Source organism: Ooceraea biroi, chromosome 11 (genome assembly GCF_003672135.1).
Source record: "Ooceraea biroi isolate clonal line C1 chromosome 11, Obir_v5.4, whole genome shotgun sequence".
NCBI lineage: Eukaryota > Metazoa > Arthropoda > Insecta > Hymenoptera > Formicidae > Ooceraea > Ooceraea biroi.
In genome coordinates this window covers 3,348,615-3,372,816 of record NC_039516.1, presented here as the reverse complement: position 1 = coordinate 3,372,816, position 24,202 = coordinate 3,348,615, and the positions used below count along the sequence as shown (strand labels likewise).

At 43.9% G+C, this 24,202-nt stretch overlaps 1 protein-coding gene and 1 long non-coding RNA gene across 13 annotated transcripts in view; one reads left to right on the top strand and one right to left on the bottom strand.

The window, feature by feature from the left end:
* Positions 1-3,991, bottom strand: part of LOC105288186 — a 39,141-nt gene extending 35,150 nt beyond the window's left edge. Inside the window, exons 1-2 of the long non-coding RNA XR_895579.2 lie at positions 3,699-3,991; positions 2,424-2,678 (exon numbers count right to left, since the gene is read on the bottom strand). This is a non-coding gene — a long non-coding RNA (uncharacterized LOC105288186). The remainder of the gene's footprint in view (positions 1-2,423; positions 2,679-3,698) is intronic.
* LOC105288184 (potassium voltage-gated channel protein Shaker) overlaps positions 1-24,202 on the top strand; it is a 98,622-nt gene that overhangs the window by 45,286 nt on the left and 29,134 nt on the right. The window contains exons 1-2 of one of the 12 annotated variants that reach the window (XM_011354244.3): positions 4,304-4,679; positions 7,794-8,128. The exons of 8 other annotated variants lie outside the window; for them this stretch is intronic. In XM_011354244.3, the coding sequence (XP_011352546.1) occupies positions 8,049-8,128 (80 nt within the window). In that variant the 5' untranslated portion in view covers positions 4,304-4,679; positions 7,794-8,048. Of the gene's footprint in view, positions 1-4,303; positions 4,680-5,560; positions 8,129-24,202 lie in introns of those variants that run through there. 3 more of the 12 variants (XM_011354245.3, XM_011354246.3, XM_011354243.3) reach the window with 3 other exon arrangements.

The following is a 24,202-nucleotide window of genomic DNA, read 5'->3' as shown; positions in this document are numbered from 1 at the left end:
CTTAAATTACACTCGTTCGTCCAGGATATCGTTTTTCGTTGGAAATACCGTTACTCGAGGGCTCGAGCCGTGTGCAGTTACGAATAAAACAATGTTAACCACAAGTGTGCTATGTGTGTGTTAGTTTCAAAGTATTAATTAATCTTCGTCAGTATACACGTATCCTTAACTAATGCTTTCAGACTCTATTTTTCAATCGACGTTTACTTCGATTATAGTTTAGCCAACGATATTATCATCTGCCTCTGGCTCTATCTAATCAATCGGTTTCTGATCCATCGGTTGTGCAATAGTTGCGGTGATGATGCAACCGCCAAAGTGTATCAGTATCGGGGATACTGATCAACTTCAACAAGCAGCACCGTTGAAGGTAGAATATGGTTCTCGGAACGGTATATTCACGAGGACAATAACCTCGGTCAAGCCTGCGGTTTGGTCGATCGTTCGCAACACGATTGATCCGGTGCTCCTGGTGTCCGAGGTCCTTGACGAGCCGAAGGACCTCGAAGATCGACCATTACCGCAGAGGACGGCAAAACACGAACTTATTAAGCGAGCATGCAGTCGCACTGATGCGGTGCCGCACATGCGCGCTTTAGAACTTTTCTAAAGTAATTTAAACGGCAGCAATATGAAGTTTTGCGGCACACTTTTTACGATTATTATATGCAGCAAGGATATTCTCTTTATGCGGCAAAATATTCTCAAGCATCCATGCGGGTGTCCAAGTGTTTCGCGACGTTCCAATTTATGAAAAATTAATAATTTGTTAGCGCGATCCATATTAATCTATTCTGCTGGACGAATGTTGTATCCTCCCCAATTTCCCGGATGCCTCACACTTGACTGACGTGGTCAGTCGTTTTTGCACGCGCCATTTCTTACTTCGCTCTAGCTTCTCAGTTAGAAGGCGAGGTTTCGCGCAAGATATAACAATCGCGGATGAATGTTGACATTATCCATGTCGACTCATACGGGAGCGTGACGCCAAAAAGGCGCCACCGAGTCGCTCCTTCGGAGGGACCTAGGCGGACGTCCTCGCCGAAAACGGCGCCGTCCACGTCCTTATGAGAGCTTCCTCTAGCTCGATTGGAAAATAGGTCACTGGGTGCCGAAATCGATAAGCGATCCGACATACGCGCTGCATGGTAACTGCATTATCGACGATCCTCCAAAGGAAATCCTGACCTTCGCCCGGCCGGATGGCGCCCGACGTATCCTGGGGAGGAAGGATACGCGTCTGCGTGCCCACCGGATGCTTCCAATAGCAGTAGCGCAAACGCGAGTATCGTGATATTTGCAAGACAAAACGGCATCTTGTGTCAGATTTCCGGCGAATGCAACTCACCTGTTTAATTCTGTTAAATCCTGCGAGATATTTCTTTCTGGTAGCGCGATCAATTTCCCAACGCGGATAATATTTCTCTCCTTCCGCTCGTTCATCGTACGGTGAAAGCCATTTTTTTCTCTGTCTTTCGCGCGAAAGTATTTATCTGGCCGCGTGTGTGCACATCTATATTACCCGGCCTTTCACGAACGTGGCTACTTTGTCTTCTCGCGGAAAGGTATCTATATTGGCTATCTTCACACGAAAGTATTTACCCCGTCCGTCCGCATATCTGTACATCTACTTGCTACGAGGTAACTACTCGTGAAATCAAATTTATGTTGCTACTTGTTGGTCGCGAGATTTGTTTGCCCGGCAAAACGACTCTTCTGGCTAATTTAACGCAAGTGTCATCGATATTGGAGTCCTCATTAAAAATAAATTATGTTCAGATGATCAAGCTGTTTTGACTAAACAGCGAAGAAAAGCCTGTGAATATTAAGTACCGCGATGTACTGATTACACGCTTTTGTGATACTTGCTGATCGAGCGGATTCGTAATAGCCCGCCCGAATGCGGTAGCGTCTACTCAGCCATGAAAGTGAACTTAAGTGCACATTTATTCCACGTCCTGATGTTTGAGATTTGCTCGTTTATCCTTTGAGCATACAGAGAAGATGCGTCGAGCACCGTCTGACTGTGCACAAATATAACTACTTAAGCGTGAAATCGAGTTTACGTTAGCATACACCGGTCATACACGCTGCGTTTATTCAAATGAACTTCATATAAATCTAGAATAATCTAGTAACGTGCTTTCTCTTGTGAGGTACACGGAAATTTCAGTACAATACACATTAATTCAAAGAGAAAGCAAGAGAGAGACAGAGAGAGAGAGAGAGAGAAAGAGAGAGAGAGAGCGTATACTCCACGAGAGCATGTGATACATTTCATCGATTTAATTTTGCGGATAATGTGTCTAGCATAAATCTACGTGCAGCGCGAGATGCACATTTACCGGATGGGCGACACTTGCACGGCACTGACTCATCATGGAAGTCTAATTAACGGCGATGCTTATTGCTAATGTACTTACGTGCGAGCTGGCAGGCGCGCCCGGCATTCGCATTTCCGCGTTTCTCCTTCGGATGAACGGCGACTAGCACGCCCACGCGACGGAAATGCTCTTGCTCGGTTCCACGGTTCCGAATCTGCGTCACCGCTTATATTGTTGATCAATAGGGACGCCATTTGGTGCGTGTCGCATCTCTCGGTGGCCCGGTTTTGCACTTGGCCAGACGATAATGTCCATTATGATTCCACCGGTTACGATTAATCGTGCTTCTGTGGCCTGCAAGCATCGATTCTTGCTAAATGCTCTTGCATGTGCGCGCTGACAATACGAAACTGGCGGCACTTCATGATCGATGCAGAAAAAATGGAAAAATGGTAGCTAATAAAATTCTTCGCGATTTCAAAATCTCGTAAATCGGAGCTTTTCGTGTCACTCGGAAGCAGAAGCTAACCTTTGACCGTAGTTCGCCCACGTATAGCTGGACTTATTTGTCCTTGGGTTTTATATTAAACTATTATTAGCTGTCAATAAGTGTTCAATGGGGTGAACGACGAGAGTTTCGAGATTATAAAACCTATAATGGTCAACGTCAACTTTTTACGATCTACGAGGGAAAACGGTTCCGACCTTTGCTGACAACAAAAAATATTTACACTTTACCATATTGCAAATTTAGAAAACTTTCTTCTTTGTGATAATACAATGTTTTAATATCATGTTATTCACGCGTAGCAGTTATGTGCTTATATTAAAACATCCTGAAATGTGCGAGCGGGAATGTATTCTAGGCAAAGTAAGTATTAGGGAAGTGCGTTAGAAATATCTTGGTTTGTGTGTGTGTGTATCGGCCTTAATGCATAGCACGCATTAAGTTTGTAAGAACCAGACCTCGATGATGTTACAGTCCGGCTATCGATACTGGCCGATATTAATAGACGATGGAAATACAGCCGGGAGTAAATTTACTTGTATCAATAACACCAACCGAAAGCCGTCTTAGATTGCTCCACAGACGTCGCGGCAATTTGATACTGCGACTTCTTATAGTCACTTCGCTGACTGTGCTGGGTGTATTAATTTTCCCGCCCCCGCTGATGATCGTGATAGTTCGACCTCGCACAGCTCGACTTTAATGTATAATAAATAATGGAGGGAACTCTTTATCTTACTCTCTCTTTCTCTCTTCGACCAGTTTGAAAGTGATGCTAAGCGACGTTCTCAAGGAAACCAAAGCTATTAAAAGAATTCGGTTTACACTTCGGGGTTCGGTGTTAAAGCGATTTTAAAGCAGCTTACGAGCGATTTATCTTGCCGCTAGACATGCGGTTCACGATGCCAGTTTCCGGTTGCCAGTTCCTGCTATCGCGCCCTCAACCTTTTTGCCGTGCCCGTTGTCGTCCCTTTTTCCTGGATTCCCTCGGGACAACCGGTGGATGCACTTGATCGTCTTCGGTGCACGAGTGCGGAAGGAGTATCGAGTTAGCGACGCAAGGGGCATTTCATGGCTCGACCCCGAAGGGTAGAAGTGACGTTCGGAATGCGGGAGGTCGTTAGTGGGGGCGATCATGTCGCGGTGGTGGAAGCCACCAGGGTGGACTTGGAAGGACGACATGACACGCGCCTTCAGCAAACTAAGGCAGCCACGCTGCCGGCCGGTCGTCTTCTCGCCACCCTCCGCAAATATCGTCGTGATAGTCATCGGGGGTGCGTTCGCGAGGGAGGGGAGGCACATCCGTTGCGCGATTAACCCGTTTTCTCTCTGCGTTCCCCTCTAGGAGCGCTTTGCTCATGTTTGTCCCTTCTGGGGATAAGAGTCGGAATGCAGTTGACAGTGTCAGTTCAGCTTTTATCAGATTAGCAACCGTGTCTCGAATGAATAGGCGAAAGCAAATATCCCGCGATGAAAGCGACACGTACACGAGTCGTAATGAGGAAACTGTAGAGACATTTGGTTGCTCGAGTGGGATTAGCTCGCGGTAATTGTCTCGCTGTAATGTACACGTCGGTGACGATGAATAATTCGAGCGAAAACGGGTTAATACGCGTGAAATGAAACGATCGCGAGGAAATCCGTTCGTAAGTGTAAACGTGCATCATGTCAGTCTCGTTTCGTGATCGTGCGATTGTGAGTGCGTTTAATGGAAGAGTTCCGTAAGATCGTTCCCCGTGATGGTGTGAGATTGAAGTAAGCCGAATAGTAAAATACTCGCGGGAGTGAATCGCTTGAAGGCGTTTAGCGTGCATCGTGCTGGCTTCAGTGATCGTGAATTGCTTCTGGTAAAGATCTTGGCTTGCTAATCTCGAGAAATCACTATCTCGAAAATCATAAACAGATCATAAACATAAACAGATCTGCAATCACAACGATTTTCACCATCTAGAATGAATTAACAATAAAATCCGTACAATTGATCAAAGCATCCACTAGCAATTTTGACTCTGGATTACTTCCTAAAGCTAGAAATAACGGTCAGAAGAATATGTTTTTACCCGCTTAAATTATTATAGCTATTATACTTCACATGTAGCTATATTTGTCGTGCGACGTTTGTCGTGCGTGAAACGATAACGTTATCGCGACTTTCATTGCGATGCTCGATACGGACTGACTGGTTAATAGGCATTTTGCGCGCTAATTAAAACGCCGGAATACGATCTGCGGAATAAACGCGATTTAATGCGAGGTTTATCGTTCGATAAATCCTGTCGCACGGTCACGCGACTCTGCAGTTCTTAAATTTGGGCGGTCTCACGTTTACATTATCGGATACGCGATTTCTGTAAGCGGATGTGCTCGACATGTAACGCGAATAAAGTTCATAAGGCTTACCGCCCCGTAACGCTGATACGCGATCTCGCGTTACGCTGGATCTGCGTTTCTGCGTGATCTTCATTTAATCTCTTTAAACGAGTTTTCCGTAATTTCCTTAATGAGGGATCCTCTTACGCCCGGCTCATGGTTCGCCGCAAAAGTGAAACTTCCGCCGCTGATTATTTATTAACTCGCCATAGCCGGAATTTGCGGTCGATAGGGAAACCCGCCATTGATGGACGTGCGAATTACGAGGATGTAATCGCAGTTTCCGTTTGCCGGAACGAACGAGGTAAAGGGAGAGAGAGAGAGAGAGAGAAAGATAGAGAGATAGAGCGGCTGCTATTCACGTCGAAAATTAGTTCGCACGTACACGGACAGTCGTAACGCGCATTGTTTGACTCATTGTTGCACGCGAATTAGCGCAACGTCGCGTAACTCGGTAGCGACCAATTGCGAGATGCGGTTAATTCGCTTTGCTGCATGGTTCGTTTTCCTATTCGTCGGTTATTATCGGGAGACAGGCTTTTGCACGCGTTTTGAAACATTGATAGGTCTTGGCTAGCAAGCAACGAATTTTTCTTCCACCCTCTCTGTTGAATCATTCAATCATATTAGAAATATTTATGAAGAAGAAATTGTAGGCAACAAACCCTTCGATGTAATGGATTTTCTGTGCCTAATTACGATACTTAGCCCATTTTTCTTTCTAATGCAAACGGAACTCCTGCCGGGAGTGAAGGTGCTCTTCTTTAGTGACTTCCTTTATCTTCCGAGCGATCGGATTCTTTCGGGCATGCTCGATTACATTAACAGAAAGTTCCCATTTATCGTACGGTGCGCTTCGCGATTTAGCGACACGAATCAGCTAATTGTATCTTGCGATTCAGTGCTGGCTGTGCGTGCTAAATCGCCGTCAACAATAAGGGCGGCAAAATGCACGTGCGGCTATTCGTCCATCCAATCTTTTTCAAGGTACCATTCCGCTTTAATGGTGCAGAATTTTGTTCATTTCGCTCTCTCGCAATTTCGCTATTTACCAGCACCGTGATATTTTTCTGAAAAAGCATCGATTCCGGAATCGGAAGCGGAAGGAGAGCGCGCTGCAACTGGAAATTTCGTGCGGTTGAACGCGCACGTTCTTAAGCTTAAGGAAGCAAGTAAAAAAAGCTACCTCTTGCAGTGCTTCGTCGTCGAGGTCGCCGATTGCAATTTCGCCGTCAATCAGTCGCGACGCCGACGTCGCGACTTTACAATTTCCGCGAGTACGAGCGCGCGTCGACGGTAAAAACATGTCATGGCCAATCGAACCACGTGTGTATGGACGCACAATGGCATAACTTACGTGCCGTTGTACCTATGGTCAGGCTTGGTTTAATCATATGTATTTGGCAACCGGTTCTTTTTAATGGATAACGCATCAGCGATCCATGCGCGAGATACAATTCCACGTCACGATTAATTTCTGGATAATGATAATGACTGAATTTTAATTCCTGTCCTTTTATATTATATAAATTTGTCTAAAATTCTGTTTATATATATATATATATAAACATCGAATCAAATGGACTCGCGAGGGCGGATTTATCGTTCTTACGAACCGGCGTGAGTGATTTCGTCGTGAATTGACGATCATGAGAGAACGTTTTCCGGAAAGGTGAAAATATTTTATTCGGAAAAATTACGGAACTCTCAGATGACACGGTGGAATTTTGTTGCGATACCATAGTGTATTCAGCGTAGCGCGCTTTCGTGATCAAAGCCGGTCGATGAAAGCTCGCGTTGTCGCCGCGGACAAGCGAGAGGCATCGTAAAATCGCGCCGAATAGTATATCCAAGTTGCGAATCCATTTGTGTCCGGTTTCCTGTCGCTTTTCTATTGACATTGCGTGTTCGCAATTGGTTTCGGCAAAATGGAACAGTACGTGACAGAGAAATTGGATAATTCTTCACAGGCACATATGTATCGCGATTTCGACCACATTTTTTTGTTTACAATATCTTTTGCAAGATATTTTATCAAGCACAATAGAAGACAACGCTTTTTCTGGTATTTTAGTTCAATTTATGTGCAATAATTGTTTCCTTCCTCGATAAATATCGGAAAGAAGTAATCAAAGAAATACGGGAGCGCTGTATTAGTTTTTTTCTTGCACATCTCCTATTCTATTTTGCCCGCTTAAAGACTGCAAACCAGAACTCGGGCAGAAACTTTCGACGCTTGCAATTAAAATGAAGTTCAACGATAAACTTTGACAAAACGGCCTCGAGTGTGTTTGACGCGCATAAATCGACCTCGCAATTGCGCCGCCGACATGTCGCCACGCTATTACACCGAAAGGAAGCGAGCGAATCGAAAAAGACGCGATTTCGATTCCGTCCGCATTCCCCAATTTACTTTTCGACTGCCTGAAATTTGGGATTAATGAAAAAGTAAATCTATTTGGGAAAATTGCTCGTGGATTGCGACGGTAAATAAGGAATCGTATTTTGCCGCGGTGATCTATCTTGATCTGAGGATTTCTATATCGAAACCTCGCTCGATTCAAGGTCAGTTAATGCGAATCTGAGCTTAGGGTTCAAGGACGAAATCAAGAGGCAGGTGGACTCGTCCACTTATGGAAGTGCGCGCGTCGTTCGCCACGTCAAGAGCGAGACGGGCGAGTGCTCATTCAGAAATCCGGCCTGAAAATAGAAGCATCCACACGATCGAGGTGTTCGGTGCACGATGACGCTGGATGGGAATCCGCGGCGCTCGTAGCAGCGTCCAGCAGGAAGATTATGAGCCTGAAAAGGCTCCCTAGATTGCTGGCGCACGTGGAGACTAAGGTATGGCCGCGGTAGCTGGCATCTATGGCATTTCAGAGGATCGACACACCAGATACTCCGATCATCGGCAACGTGATCAAATGTGAGTTTTAGGAAAGGCACGGTAAGCGTTTCACGAGGGAAAGAGAACGGGATTCTGCGGGATTGGAATTCAGGGTGGAAGTATTCCAGACCGAAGCCAGCGAGATTCTTCAACGATGACAAAAAATAGCTATTGATTACGCACGGGTTTAGTATTCAGTTTGATATTTTTATGCTGTTGTAGTGGATTGTCTCGTTTCAATCGATAGAACGTACTGCGATACCGATGCCGGGTCAATGCGAAACGTTTTTCTAGAAGAATTCTGATGCGTCTAGAAAGTAACACGAATATGGACTAATGAGAAATCAAGATCTTTCTCGTTATAAATAAAGGCTAGGGATGAGAACGAGTTAACTTGTACGGGCGTATCCGAACGGGGAGCCGTAAATATAGACACCCCTTTGGCGCACCCTCGCCTTGACTACGTCAACGTAGAATGGCGGGTACCGCGTTTAAGAATTCATCTCGCGCCGGGAAGAAAACTTCTGCCGTTGTTGCACTGTGCGAACGTCATTTGCGCGCTTACCTTAAAGACCGCAACAAATATAGCCGCCGTTATAAATACATGAAACTCATATCTCGCCCGCAGTTCTTGCTCTCGTACTTTGTTGGAAAACTCGGAAAACTGCATCAGAAAAATTACAGTCGGCGGGAACCAATGTGGACGTTTGTCATAATTACGATCTACACTTTCCAGATACAAAATTTTATCACATGATAAAATCGTCTCGAGAGAATGAATTTGAGAATGCGATATTTTGTTAATGTCTTCACACAAAATTCTGTGATTTTATGTCGACAAAACGTCGACAAAATTATTAAGATAAGAACAGAATTGCAACAGAATTTGCCGCGTAATGTCGTGCCAAAGCACTGGACTGTAAAGATCTTGCTTCTTGTTTTCGAGGAGCGAGGATTTATCGCGCTGCAGCGAGTTTAGAGCGATGTTACTCCTGGCAATAATTAAATCGACGCAGAACGCAGAGTGGTAAACTCAAATATAGGAAGTAGTGGAGCGCGGATGCCCCATTTACTCAGACATAATTCTTTGAAGGCTAAGTAGGACAACGCTTGTGCTATATACGCCGTTTGATTTATTGATCTGTATAGATTTGTATTGTTTGCCACGAACTTCGATGAAAGTGATATACGAGGTTCTCGTATTATCATAGAAATCAAAGATTAAAATCAAGTAGAGACTTACCTAATTTAAAGGACTCAAAAGAGTAAAATTTTTCAGACGTTAGATTTGTCTGTTGGTGACGTTTTTATTATATTTTTATTACAAAATTACTTCCACGCGAAGGTCAGTATGATCATTTGGCAATTGAGGAGATTAACCCAACTAGATCTTATATTCATATATTTGTGCCATGTGATACCATAATACAATGTCCATAGTAGAACGACTGAAATCTTAATCGGCAAAGAGAAAGGAGATGAGGAGAAAATAACGGGTTAATATCTTCATGCACGCGGGATTGCAACGAGTGTCCCATCGGTTAGATAATCGATTTCCGATATCGAGTTGACCGGCCTTCGGACACACGCGAGACATACGAGCATGTGTCCATTGCGGTAGCATAAGCTATCGATACGATGTTGCACATTAACCCGCAAATATTTGTGCTGAGCGCCACGCTTTGCCAAGCGATTGTTCCCGTCTTACAAGCCATACGCTCGTGATGTCCTGCAACTTTAAATGCAGCTCGGCACAGTTGTCAATGGACATCCCTAAATCCGGATCTCTCTTCATTCCTTCAGATCCATTCTTCCGTCTTATTCTCGGGTCCGCCGCGATTTCTCACCCTTATCAATACTCCCAAACATATTCGATTACCCTCTTTGCCTTATCCCTGCGGTTGATATCACGGTGCGGCCGAACCTGAGGAAAACGATAAGACGAATAAGAACCGGCGGTTAACAATGGCGCTTGGCAAGCTGTCCAGGAACTTTGGAAATTGCCTGCTTCTCGTCCCCCAAGATTATGCTCCTCACATGCGGCTGGTGGAAAAGCGGGGTGGGGGAGAGCTATGAAGAAACGATCGAGGTCGATTAAAAAATGGGTAGCCGGGCTGCCAAGTGCACATGCAGCCGTGGCGAGATTTGTCATCCGGCGAGTGCAAATTGCCTCGCTGTTATAGTTACGATATTTCAACGTGTCGGTTATTTATCTTCGGAAAGAGTTTTACTTGATTTGGGGTGCTGCATTAATTAACAACCGGTGCCTCCGTCGTTTAAATCTGTCCGCCCATGATGCGGCCAGCAAATTGTTCTTTTAATCTTGTATTTAATGCCCCTTTTTATACGAATTGATCGACAGATAGGTGAAAGGAGGGATGTTTCAACATTTGCATAACTTTGAATTGAATAACTTTAGTCATCAATTTACGCGTACGTGTAAGCAGCGAATGTGCCTATAATGCTAATGATTAATTAAGCGCCGTTTATGTAGTGCACGCTCTTCGTGCATTGTTTGCATAGATCACAATGGAGAGAGATCATTAGTAACGTTAATTATTAGTGTAACAAGCAGACGTTGACTATCTACATGCTTGTGTACAGATTCCTAGCAGTGGTTCTATCTCTTTGCGAAATATATGATAATAATAACGAGGATTGGAACATGGTGTGATATCTGCGCTGTGGTATCTCTACAAGGTATAGCAGCGCAAGGAATATCATCAATGATTTCGCTTTTACCGACTGCCTGGATATCTGGCAGAGGTATTCGCCGCGAGTTTTTGTGTTTCGAACGGTATATTATTGAGCTTTTGATAAAAAATTATTTTTGATACATAGAAAGATGTATTGAAATTTTATTGCAACAGATTGGGCCAATCAGGGCCATAAATTTGTCATCAACACTTTATCTTTCTCTTTTTCAACACGTTTCGGGAAAAGAAATCTTTCGTTCTTTCTGATAGGGCTCTTGCTTATCTCTGAAAGAATGAGCCAAGGGCACTCGCTATTTCTAGCGCCCGATAAGTGAAGATTAATTATATTTAAGACCGTTATGTGCACATTTTGACGTTACAGGCATGAACAGTGTAGTCATCTTTTATGATGTATAGAGTATACGATTTATAAAATTGTGCTACGCTGCGCGCGTTTAAATATTTCTTTATTTTTGGTATCCTTAATAGATAATACATTATTCTTCTATGTAGCAAGAGCCTGCTTCTATAAGAAGCAGTCCATTATATATACTGATAAGCACGTTCATACAATTCTTCTTTGTCGTGGGTGTTTCTTTTAACGTGAAATCGATCCTTCTGCGGAAGTATTTTTATGCGTGTACGGAGTAATATAGATGTACACGTGCACCGCAGATCGATGCATATCGCGATTGAAAGGAATGCGTAGGGAGCTGCACGTGCGCTCGCATTTCCACATTGCGCACATGCCGGCCGTGCATTCGTCTGCATTCGCATACATAAATTGTAAGTCATGGTCGGCCGATCTATATACAGGACGTTCCACTTCGTTTTCATTAGTCACTAGCCACTGACATGTTGCCTGAAGTTTCCTTGATTCTTGGACCTTTCATATCTTCTATTACGGTCTCATTATTGCCGCGGAAAATAGTCTCGTCCAATCTTTCTTCGAAGCTCGCGTTACCTGGTTGAGGACACTCAGTGGAGACCGTACACACGGGCATAAACGCGATTCACCCGGGTTTCTCCCGTGCGACTGGAGTATTCATCGATCCGTGTCGCGGGGCACAATTATTCGCGACATATTTTCCACGTCTGCGTGCACCCCCGTTTTCCATCGTTCTCCCTCTCCTACCCCGCCTATTTCCACCACTCTCTGTCCTGTAACAACGGCTACACGTCACGTATGACTGCGTACGTTGTTAACCCCCGAGTGCACCCTCGTGCACGCACCGTGAATAAAAATAGGACGCAGATATCCGCATTTAGTACCCACAACCATCGTCTCTGACGATTCAAAGTTTTACTTTAACCATTTGTAAGGAACGATCTCAATGATTGCTCGCGGATCTACCCAGCGCGGTGTTCTATTTTCATCGTATCACGAAATTTTGAAGGGTGTTTCCGGCAGAATTGGAATGCGCATACTCCTTCTCGACCGAATAAGGGCGGAAGAAGAGATCCCTCTCTTTCCACGCTTTGCTGGATTTGTTGTGGGATACATGATTATTACTTACACCTCGATTGCGATTGAGGATGAGCCGAATATACGTCGACAGAATTGCAGTTGAGCTAAACAAAGCAAATTCATTGATTTCAATTTTGAAAATTAAAATTATACAATTTTTGATTATGGACCTCTTGATTTATAGAATCTTTTTGTATATTGAATATTCGTGTGCGCATATGTCTTCAATTACAGCTGAAAGAACGGACTGCAATTCCTCTGGTTTTCCTTTCTTTCGATGTTTTGGAAAAATAACATTTGCTTGTTTGCACACTCATCAGAGTCATGTTTACCTGGCATGGCACACTCCAGCTTCCCGGTAATATCCGGTTGAAGTTTGCTCGACAAATTCGCAGGAAATCGCGGACATCAGCGCCCGATTTCGTTGACGCCCGATGTCGTTTCCGGTATTTGCTTTTATTCAGTACCGGACTTAGATTGAATGAAACGTATATAAAAAATACAACGTGAACGAAATGGAATTTCTATAGTATTCAAGTGCAGAGGATTTACAAAACTCTGAAGCAGAATAGATTCTGTATTTTCAGCTTTTCCTGAAAAATGTCTTGGGTAAATCCAATAAAATCCTTCCTTTGTAAAAGAAGTTATGCATAACATTTTCTCGCACATTTGATCCTTGTTGCATATCTAATGGAGATCTAGAATCACGACGATCGGTCGATCTCTTGATATGTTTCACCGCTGAAATAACATTACAGTTTGTGCACATGAAAGCATGTAACCATTTGTATATACAATGACTTGGTGCAGCGAAGTCGATAAGCATAGCAAAAAAGAAAAACAGAAGATAAGCCAGTCAGAACCAGCTGGGAACCCTCATGAGTCTCTAGAACCAGCTAGTCTTTGTCGCCATCTCACGGTAGAACGATGAATCGGGTTACTCCCGATATATAGCGACCTGAAAAAGTTCGCCGGGTGTGCACCCCTTTGTTTACGTCGTTGTCGCCCCTTCTTATTTACTGGCATTGAGCGCCAGTTTATCGATCGAATTGCGGGACCAATGCGAAATTTTCGGATGCGCTTTAATGTTGAAAAAAAACTCGAGGAAGGCATCGAAAACTTTTATATTCCGCGACTAAGGGTGCGTGGGACAGCAAAGGTGCGTCAAGAGTTCATTGTCCGCAAATTATTCTTCTTATGTTTATCAAATGAAATCGCGCTGCACTTAACACAATTTAACGAGAACAGGTTGATTTATTTCGAATTCTAGGAAACGTTACAATCCATCTTCTGCGATTCTCTTAGATCCTCGGTGGGGAGGATTATAAGTTCACGCTCGCGCACGCATTTTATGGATCGCAAGGCAAACATTTGTGCTTCGCGGCGGACGTTTCCGTGATATGTAACATTCGTACTTTGTGTTATTAACGAGTAATCCGGCTGGTTATTCCGAGAGAATGAGATGGAAACGTTGGTGTGGGCCGTTCGCTATAATTAGATCGCATGCCGGCGATTCATCTACGATCGTTCGATTGTTTAGGTAGTTTTCTGGAATTCAACGATGTGTATATACGAGAGAAATGCAGTTTGCTTCGAAAGATTCGTGCGTATCTTTCACTTAAGGGGGGAGCCTGCTTTAGAACGCTGAAAATAAGGTATATTTTACGAATTGTTTTTGGAGAAACTATACAGCGGATCATTATAAAACTTTTATGCATTTATTAGTACATGTTTAAAGATAAAAAAATTATTTTTTTATTTGAATATATCGCTTGTAGAGGTCGTCCTGGAGAAATCTTAGTGCAGCCGCGTCGCCGGCATTGCAAATTGGTGAGCATTCTCCTGCCTCCAAATTTCGTCTAAACTGAAAAATTGAAATATGCTCTCGTTATTTATGAATTCCCATCGTCGATGAACCAAAGAGAGAAGAAAAAAGTTGAAAAGTGCCAAAATGGTGGAGCTTAGAACACAAAAGTACGATTTTTAGGCAAAGTTTTTGAACTTTTTCATGCAAAAATAATTGTTTAACTTAATGTTTTTATGAATATTAAAGGTTCATCGACGATGGGAATTCATAAATAACGAGAAAATATTTCAATTTTTCAGTTTGGATGAAATTTAGAGGCACGAGAATGCTCACCAATTTACAATGCCGGCTGCACTAAGATGCCTCCAGGACGACCTCTACAGGAGATATATTCAAATAAAAAAATAATTTTTTTATCTTTAAACATGTACTAATAAATGCATCAAAGTTTTATAATGATCCGCTGTATAGTTTCTCCAAAAAAATTCGTAAAATTATATCTTATTTTCAACGTTCTAAAGCAGGCTCCCCCCTTAAAGTTAGTGGCACTTGGATCTTGTTTTTATTTAAAAAAAAAACAGATTCCTTAACAAGCTTATCTGGTTTCCACTTCTCGCGAGGTCGAAAGAATCAGTGAGTCTTGACACTGTGAGAACGGACAGTAATTCGACACGTGTTATTAGCTGACTGGGCATTCGAGTGACGTCATTCGCCGGAAGTGCAACGTGACCGCGCTCACAATAAATTATGGAATCGATCATTTAACTACAGGAACTCTGCACTTTTTTTATAATATGCTTGACGAAGGCACTTCAACAATATGATGCATTCGACATGAAAATCCGGAGATTATATCGATGACGTGCGCATCAAGGATTTTTAATAATGAGGATTGCGGCATGATTATCTGAGCAAGCAGAAATTTTCAACGAGCTTGACAGATTCAGTCAAGTCGCAGAATTCACATGTAATTGGTTCAAGCATGCACGTGTCACGTACGATTACTATTAAACTTTGAAAGCTGAATCTATATTAGGTGGCAACTATTATTTTCCTATGTATAGACAAACTTTCCCTTCTCAAATATCTCAAAAAATTTATTAATTCGCGGTCGAAATAAGCAATGACAACGGGGCATCAATGGCTGCACTATTACAATAATATTATAGTGTGCTAGTGAGCATGCGGTGAGTATACACGTGATTATTGAGGGACGTGAATCGATGATGGTGCTGGAAAATAGCGGCAAGAGTTGGGGGAAGGTCTCTTACCTGAAATCCTTATCGTTACGTAAAGGAAATAAGGCTATGGATTGAGAGAGGAGAACTAAGTGCACGTGTGCGTAAGAGATAGAGAGAGAGACAAAGAGAGGGTGAACAGGAGAGAGAGACCACGAGGGGGTGTGTGCGTCATGTCGGATCCATTCACCGGCTTTGGCGAAAGATGGGGTAAACCAGGTCGCGGGCACAGTTATCTAGGTCAGCTTCTCTGCTTCTCACGGTCTTGATGGGAGCGGTTAACTCTGGTTACCATGTGAATATACCGCCGGGCATCAATGAAAACGTCCAGAATGACCCTGATCCAAGCGAATTGTCGCGAGATCAGTCGTTACGAAGTCGTCAGCCATGCGTTTGTGTCACGAAAGCTGAAAGTACTACCAGTTTTGATGTTTAGAGCCTGAAACGTCGAATTTTATGGGAACCTGTTAAGTACTATGCGTTATTCAACATAGGACATTATGGGATTGCAGGAGAGGGAGAAGCAGCAAGGAAAGAAATGTTGTATATGAATAATTTACCTGCAAAGTTGTATTCTGTTCAGAATCATGTATTATCGTGAACACGTCATATCACAAAGTCATAATTCCTCGCATTATCTCGGCTCGTTTAACCTCCTGTTGCTCGAAATGTGGATTTCCCGACACTCTCGTTTCTGCAGAAGCTCTCACAGAGATCAATCGTCGAGTGCATCCAGTAATACAGGCCTTTCTCATTGTCTTCTTTGGCGCAGGCGGTTCTCGATAACAGATCTCTCTGTCAGTGTGAGCTTAATGCCTTGCTTCTGGGGCTATGGAGTGTTTTACCAGTTAACAGGCTATTTGTCTAGATGCGTCGACCTTTGTCGACCAAATGGAGTTAGACGCAACTCGTTAATACCGTTCCGTATTCATTGTGTACCGATCACCTCAAAGGGTAATTTGTTTTCTTGCAAGTAAATCTTTTTGCGAGTCAGCATTATTGGAAATTAAATTTTATAAAATTGCACTGTGATTTAGCACAACTGCCTGTGTGGCATAATAATAATAGAAAATATCTCTATGATATTGGAAGTTCAGTCATCCTGATGAGGCAACCTGGGCTGCGGAACTCACGCGATGTTGGCTTAACTCCACGTTGCGGATCGTGTTGCGGACCGTATTCCGTGGCCTAAATACGTGGATATTTATCGACGTATCTTAACTTTCGACCGCGAGTTCCGCCGATGCGCAGCGACGAATCGCGAGCCAACCGCGGAATTGCCCCGCTTCGTCTCGTCGGTCAAACATGGAAAACGCAGCGTAAGAATAATGCATCCCCAGTCAGCATATTTCTTTCGGACACTTTTATGAGCTGCAAGAAGTATAAAATTGTAGTTGCGGCTTTTCGCTCTGGCGTGAGTAATGCGTGATTCAGTCTGAGTTCACCTGCGATCACGTAAAAGGTGAATGGTGTCGACTATCGAACATGCCGAATCTCTAACAACTTTGTTAATCACGATTTGCGCTCTGAAAAGAAATACAAGAGAAGAAAGCCGGAGGTATGGCTTTATGCGTTCTATTCGTTTACCTAACTCGAGTGAACGGGAAGGGAAATTAATTTCTATGGTCTGTCGTTACTTTCACACGGACATTCTGTTTTCTGTTCAACGTTGACGTTGACATTTGTTGCTCACAAAGAATTTCCCGTCGAACCTTCTCTCCCTTTTTCCCGAGCGTTTTCACAACTGACGACGTTCGCCGGAGTGAAAAAAGTTTGAATCGTCCGTTTCCAATGAATGATTTAATTATGCGTAACTTTTGTAACTTTTATTAGCCGTCATTTCCACGAGTAAAGCAATTCGACGCGTGGTTATTTAGCTGGAGGTTTATTAAGTCGCTATTTCGAGCACGATGAATTAATTACGTAATTTTGATACACATTTTCTTGTCTCGACAGAATAAAGCACAATCGCACAACAATTAATGCGTTCATTTTATATTACTAATAAATAAATTTTAATTACTTTGATGTTTAACATCAACGGATTTGTAGAGTTACCGTAACGAATGAGCATAATCGGTTACCGTAAGACTAGCTTTGAATATATACAGCGTACTTCTTTGGAATATCGTAAATCATCAGAGCCTTGTCGGTTTTAAGAACTGACCGTCACGTCACGGTTCTGTTCGTTCCACCAGACTTCTACAAAACGTTCTATTTTGAAACGGTCTTAGCTTACTTAGTGCAGGGCGAGCAAATTGCCGCGGTGCACGCAAGAAAACTCTTCAGAAAAGTTCATTCGCGATAAGTGCCGCGTGGCTCTTTTTCTTTCGGACATGATTTCCGTTCGTTATGATAATTATGAACCTCATTTTTATTGTAAAGCGCAGATTTAGCAATATCTTATCAATAATTTTGTGATAAGTGCATTTATTTATTTATTTTTTTCTTATTACTATTACTGTGTGAGAGGATGCAGTGTTGTGAGTAATATAACCCTAGTTATGATCCCCTTTGCTCTCTTGCAAGACATATTGACCTTGACTTTATGGTGACTGAGCGCCTTCAGTGGATCAGCTGACTCGGTCATGGTAGTAGACGTACAAGAAAAGAACGAAGAAGAGAAGCATTGAGAGTGGGAGAGATGCATAGGAATTTCGAAGGAGAGAAGTATAGACGTCAAAGAGAGAAGGAAATGCATCATGGAGAAAGATACACAGAAGAAAAGAATGAACTATGGTTAACTGCTACAAAGCCGTACACGTGCCGCAAATGCAACTAAAAATTTACAATGTCAACAGAGAGAGAGTAGTAAAGGAAGGGATAGAGAGTGGACGTAGTAAGGGTAGCAGCGTCGTGGGGTTGGCGGGCCAGGATCAAGAGTGGAGGGTCGGGGTGGAAGTACGTGGGAGTAGGGGAGCTTGGCATGGAAGGGGATGTATTGATTGCGTGCGGTTAGTGCGACGAGAAGAGATCCGGCGAGACAAAGAGAGAGAAAGAGAGAGAGGACCATCGAGGAGTGAGATGTAGATGAGGTGAAAGAGAGAAGGAAAACTACAGCGATAAGAGATAGTGTGAGAGTGGCAGCAAGAGATGAAGGGAATTCGTGTAACCGAAACAGCATGACCAACACGGAGATTGTTATTGATAAATAACGATATGGAGGATGGAGAGGAGATGAAAAATAAATGAATATGGGGGACAGAATAATAGACAGGCAAGATATGGATAGGAAGAACAGGGAAACTTCAGACTACGAAGAAATATGAAGACCGGGAAGAAGTTTTGGAGATAACGAGAGCGAATAAAATAAATTCGTCGCAGAACTAGCAGAATGAAATTCCTCACTCGTGTGGAAGACCGGTTCACCGGTGAGGATCACAGATTACACGGGACTTCGAGAACGAAGTAAAAGAGGGAAATTAAACATCGACGATGTGGTCTCGCTCTTCCCTCCATCTATCCGGATTGGTTCGATTCTCAATATACTTTTGTTCTATTCTCTCTTCACGTTTTCCGCTTCTTTCAATGGTTCTAAACTCTATTTACATGGCAATGAAAAAGTTACGAGAATGGAACGAAATGGTTTGAGCTTAGTTACCACACGAGCTGTCTAATATTAAATAAATAATTACATTTTTATAAAAATGTGTGTGTAAAACATGTTTTTCTTTAGCTAATTCGTAGAAAGAATGTAAAACACTTTTACAACTGAAATTTCCTCTTTTTTTTTGTGTAATTTTTAGGAGAGTGTTTTCAGTCATAACATGTACATCTGAAATCTCATATCTGAAATATCCTTTATTCATATCTCCTGTCGAATTACCGCAAGTGATGTACACATCGTTGGAAGTAACCAATAGAGAGAAAGATACAGGAAACTGAAGAGGAAAAAAGCGCCGGTAAAACAAGTGAGGGAATTAAAAGATAAAATGAATAGAGCGGACGTGATGAGAAAAGAAGTAAAAAGAGAGAGGGAGAAGGAGAGAGGACTTCCAGATCAATGCTGTTACGTTACAATGCTACCGCATGCATGCTGCTATTATTTCCTTCCATCCTGAGATGTATGCTGAGGAAAACTTTCACGAGGCATTCGTCTACGAAATGGTACGTTAGTCGATGTATATAGGTCGCTTCGTTACTCGCTGGCTGGTATGAGTCACGGAAAGAGATGCGCCAGGTCACGGAGTTGGAGTTACAACTCGACAAGCGGCAGTAGACGGGCATTTATCAGATCGCAATGCGCCGAAGGGCGCGCGAAATGACAAGTTCTCGACTTCATGCCGAGTTGTAGGAGGTTCTGAGACTTAGTGTTAGTAGGGAAATAAATTTGTTGCAGAATCGTCTTTTTAACTCATAAAGGTCCAATTTTCAGCTTCTAGGATTCTTCTCTTTAAAAGAAATTGAAATCCCCAAAGCAATATAAGCAATATATCTCGGTTCCAGCTGTATCATGGAATCAGATCTTCTTCTGGGTCAGTTTAACCGAATTGGCATACCGCGCGTATCAATAACCGTTATTGCATACTATTGGATGGCGTCGGTGCAGTTGCGGCATCACCTTGCGCCAAGTTCGGCCAAAGTTTGTCCGAAGACCACCGATAAATTGGCATCAATCGCGCGACGTTTATTAAGCCGCAATGAAATCGACGCAGACGGAGAGTGCTCCAAATTTTATGTGACTTTTCTGGCAGTCTTGCTTCCCTTATCTCACGTTTTCTTTTTCTCAAACAACAGTACGTATATTACGTTACACGCCATCGGAATTCATCGAATTCGTATTTCGATACAATAGTTTGACATCGGTTGCTGTTACACCTGACCTTAGCTTTTACCTTCTTCGTGCTGCCAGGACGAAGTATGCATTGTAACGGAAGCTATGCGCGGCGCACACTCGCTTCTTCTTCGGCGTTTAGTACGCATGGTCGTTGGTCGGACGGATGAGAAAACTCACGACGACGACGACGAGAACAACGATGACGATAGTGACAACGAGGACGGATGTCGTTCGATGTTCGTGTTCGCCGGCACGAGGACCCCGCTTGTCCGATTTGTCATCATCTCTCCTCACCCTTTCGCCACCGTTGTCCTCACCCGCGCAAGCCACCCATTTTTTTTCGCAACGTGTTAACCCTCTCTCATCCTCGAGCGCGACGAGCGGTCTGCCTTATCCGCAGAGGGGGGAGAAGAGTAGAAACCTGTGGGGGCGTGGGGGAAGGTTGCGAACGCTAGGGGTGGGATAGGGTGTACCTCGTTGCCCAGCATGATTACGCAACAGCCATTGATCTCCTCGGCCCGATAGTTGAAACCTCGTGCTCTCCTGAGGTGAGGTTACATTCGAGAGCTCCTCAGGCGAACCAACGTGTGTTGTTCTGAGCTTTCAACTGGGGATGATTTACAAAAGTAATTGAAAATAATTTTTTCGTTCAAGTTTCAAGACACATATGCGCCAGATTTGAACATTTCTGGTTTATTTAGCGTATTTGAGTTTGATTTCTTCTATGTCCGATGAGAAAATTGAAGATAAACATGTTGTCGCAATATTATTACTTCAAGAACAGACAAATATTATCATCCGATTCTGTTTGAATTATTTCCGTTTCGATTTACAAAATGGAATGGCTCGAAATGAATAAGAGAGATTATTTCTGGTAAAGTTTTAGTTTCCAGTCTCGATTTTAATATTAAATAAATTTCATTAATAAAGGTATATTACCACGAGTTATTGTTATATATATATATATATATATATATATATATATATAATATATTATTAAGCGATGTAATAGGCTATTAATCCGTTGGAATATTCGCTGTCCACGTGATAGTATGCCACCTGCGAAAAGTACTTTATTATATGGAAGATTATCTCGTGAAATTTTTACTTAATAACAAGTAATTTAGTAACAATAATACATATTTTGTATTGCACAAAGACTCATTGGACAAATATGGAAAAGTTCAACAAAAATTTGAAAGCAGTTAACTGAGAAAAATAATTGGGTGACTGAGAAAGACACGCTTGAGAAGAAATTGAAGATAAGCAGGATAAAAGCTCGCATGTCTGATGCATGAAAATATATGTCTGCGGTTGCACGCCACGCTACGTGATCACGACAAATGAGACAGCCGCAACGAAGACGCGGTTCTGCGTGGCGTAATGTGGTGTAGCGTGGGGTAGCACGGCATGGCGTAGCGTGGTCGAGCATGGGGTTGTACAAGTTCCGCTTAAGGTGGATAGAACTTCACCAGGGCGCAACGGGAGGGTTAGTCGAAGACTAGAGGAGAGGCTTTGGACTTGTACGAGAGGCAACCGCTTTCTGAGAGTGGGGTGGCGATAGGAAGACGACGTCCTCGCGCGCAGGGGGACGCGCGCAGCTTTCCGACCGCTCCAGCGGGCGAAGCACGCGCGGCGAGGAAGAAGGCACAGCGGAAGCGCGAGTAGCTTCTGTCTTCGATTCGTGATACTCCCCCATGCGTCGCGCTCCCACCACCGGCGACCTCCGCCACTTCCATCCAGCTACGGTGAGCAAGAAGAAGAGAGAGAGAAAGAAAGAGAGAGAGAAAGAGAGAGACACAGGGGGAGATTGCTGAACGGAACGAGTGAGGTGAGAACCGGAGAGGGTTGGTGTGGACGGTGCGAGAAACGGTGAGTTCTCAGACGAGTTCTCGTCGGCGTAGCGCGAAGGTGGAGCCGAGAGAACACTCCCTGGCCTTCCACCCGTTCCTCGTGGCCGGCTGTAGGTAGGCGAGGGATACGCGCGCGAGCGCTGTACGACGCGAGCGAGAGGAAGAGTGAGCGGGCTGTGCCGCGGACGGACGGTGGTGCCAGCGCGTACGAGTGCCAGTTTCGCGGAGGAGTGCGTGCGCGAACGAAGCCGCGGCTCCGGTCGGCGGCGGAGCAGAGTGCGATCGCGCAAGGTACGAGGTGCAGTGAGGTTGGAAAGGCGTTGTCATCGTCGCGAGGGTGGATGCTCTCCTTCTGACGATGGTTAATTCGAGGCGGCCTGGACAGACAGCCTGTCGCCGCAGTGTCTCGCTCGACCTGACGCGGCTGGCTGTCTTCTCCGTCGCTGAGCATCAGTAATCGGGCTAGTGATCGGCGAAATGCGCGAGGACATCACCGTCAGTTGATCCTGGCAGCTCCTGGCAGCGTTTGTATCGCTGCGCGTTCTCCTGTATCGGTTTTCTCTCCGAACAGGGTGAAAGACGCTACGAGGGTGGGAAAGACCGAAGCAACGGAGATCGGAAAAAAAATTGACAGAGAGGAAAAGGGAGAGTCAGAGTACAAAATAATCAGGACAGGAAGACAGAGAAAAAAAGAGAAAGGAAGAGGGGTGACGTGTAATAGAAGGAAACGTGGGAAGAATCAAAGAGCTAGGAAAAAATTAAAAGTCAGTAACAGCAGCAGCAGCAGCAGCAGCAACAGCAGTAACAACAGTAGCAGCAGCAGCAGCAGCAGCAGCAGCAGCAGCAGCCATTTTGGTCTTGCGTTCTGCGCTGCCGCCACTAACTACTCATCACGAGTGATCGTCCGTGATCTCGGTGCGCGGCGCGGCTTGGTGATCCCCGTGTTGGATAATATCCTCGTGGTGTACAGTAGTGTCCGTGGCAGGAGACGAGTCCACAAAAAAAGGATCGGTGCGGAATGCGTGGGGAAGAACGATCCGAGGCAACGTGCCTGTGAAGGCAGGAGCGAGAGGTAGTGCGAGTGAGAACAAAGAAGAGTGGCAAGGACGGCTAGGGTGGCGGGGTGGGATCATCGAAGGGTGCGTGTTGTTCGGGAGTGCACCGCTCTCCGGTGGCATGGGGCTCGGGAGGGGGACTCGCCCCCTCTCGTAACCGCCGCGAAGCGCCAAGATTTCCCGCATCGAGTTCATCGAGAAATGGGGGCTGACCCCTGTCCTCAAACCGAGGCAGGACCTACGCCCCCACCGGAATGGTGCGGAGGAACACGGCGACACGAGGTAGGCCGAGCCGAGTGGCCGCGTTCAGTAGCAAAAGTTGGCATAAGGCTAAAATGTGACGAGAAGCATTGAGGATGATAGTCTTCGTAGGCGCACGATGTATGACACGCGAAACTCTTTGATTGATCACGAAATTAATGGATTTCCGATTTCTTCACTTTACTTTGAATGTTCGGATCATGATCATGATTGAAACTCAAGGTATTCATTCTGTATTCAGTGCTCGACGTAAAAGTTAATATAACGCTGTGGTGTGATTGAATGGTAGCTGTTCGTTCTAACATGTGTAGAGACAAAACCAAATCACAATTGTGCTAATAGTGATCAGCATGAGTTGCTGATTTTTAGAAACCCTTGTGTTATGAAATCTTGAGACTGTGATACTGTTGGGACATATATAGGTCCAGATCCATGCTTGCGGTCCAATGATGTCCCATATTGCATCCATTCGCAAATATATAAAAAAAGTCACAGATTTAAAAATTCTAAGTCTCTAAACGTTGAGATCTTTGGTCCTTAGTTGTGCCTGTTTTCCGATCGTCGATTTGCATGGGGTGAATTCGTGAGATATAGGGTGCGCATAGCAAGACCACTGGAATCTCGTGGCATGCTGGATTCACAATAGCTCTGTCAGCTCTTTGCCCCTATGTTAGCTTTAGATCCTTTGTCCCATTTTTACAAAGGAACATCGTTTACGTTTTCCACTTGCATAATGCATATAATTGCCATCAATCAAATCTATAATGTGTGTAGCTATATTATATAATAAATTTTTTATTATAACTTGAGTTGTGATCTGCATTATTTTGAACTAGCGCTTCGGAAACCATAAAGTGTCATTTTCGTATACTGACATTAATAATACATATATTTAACGAGAAATTCAACGTTGATCAATAAAATCTAATAAAATAGTTACCTAATTGCAATAAAAAAA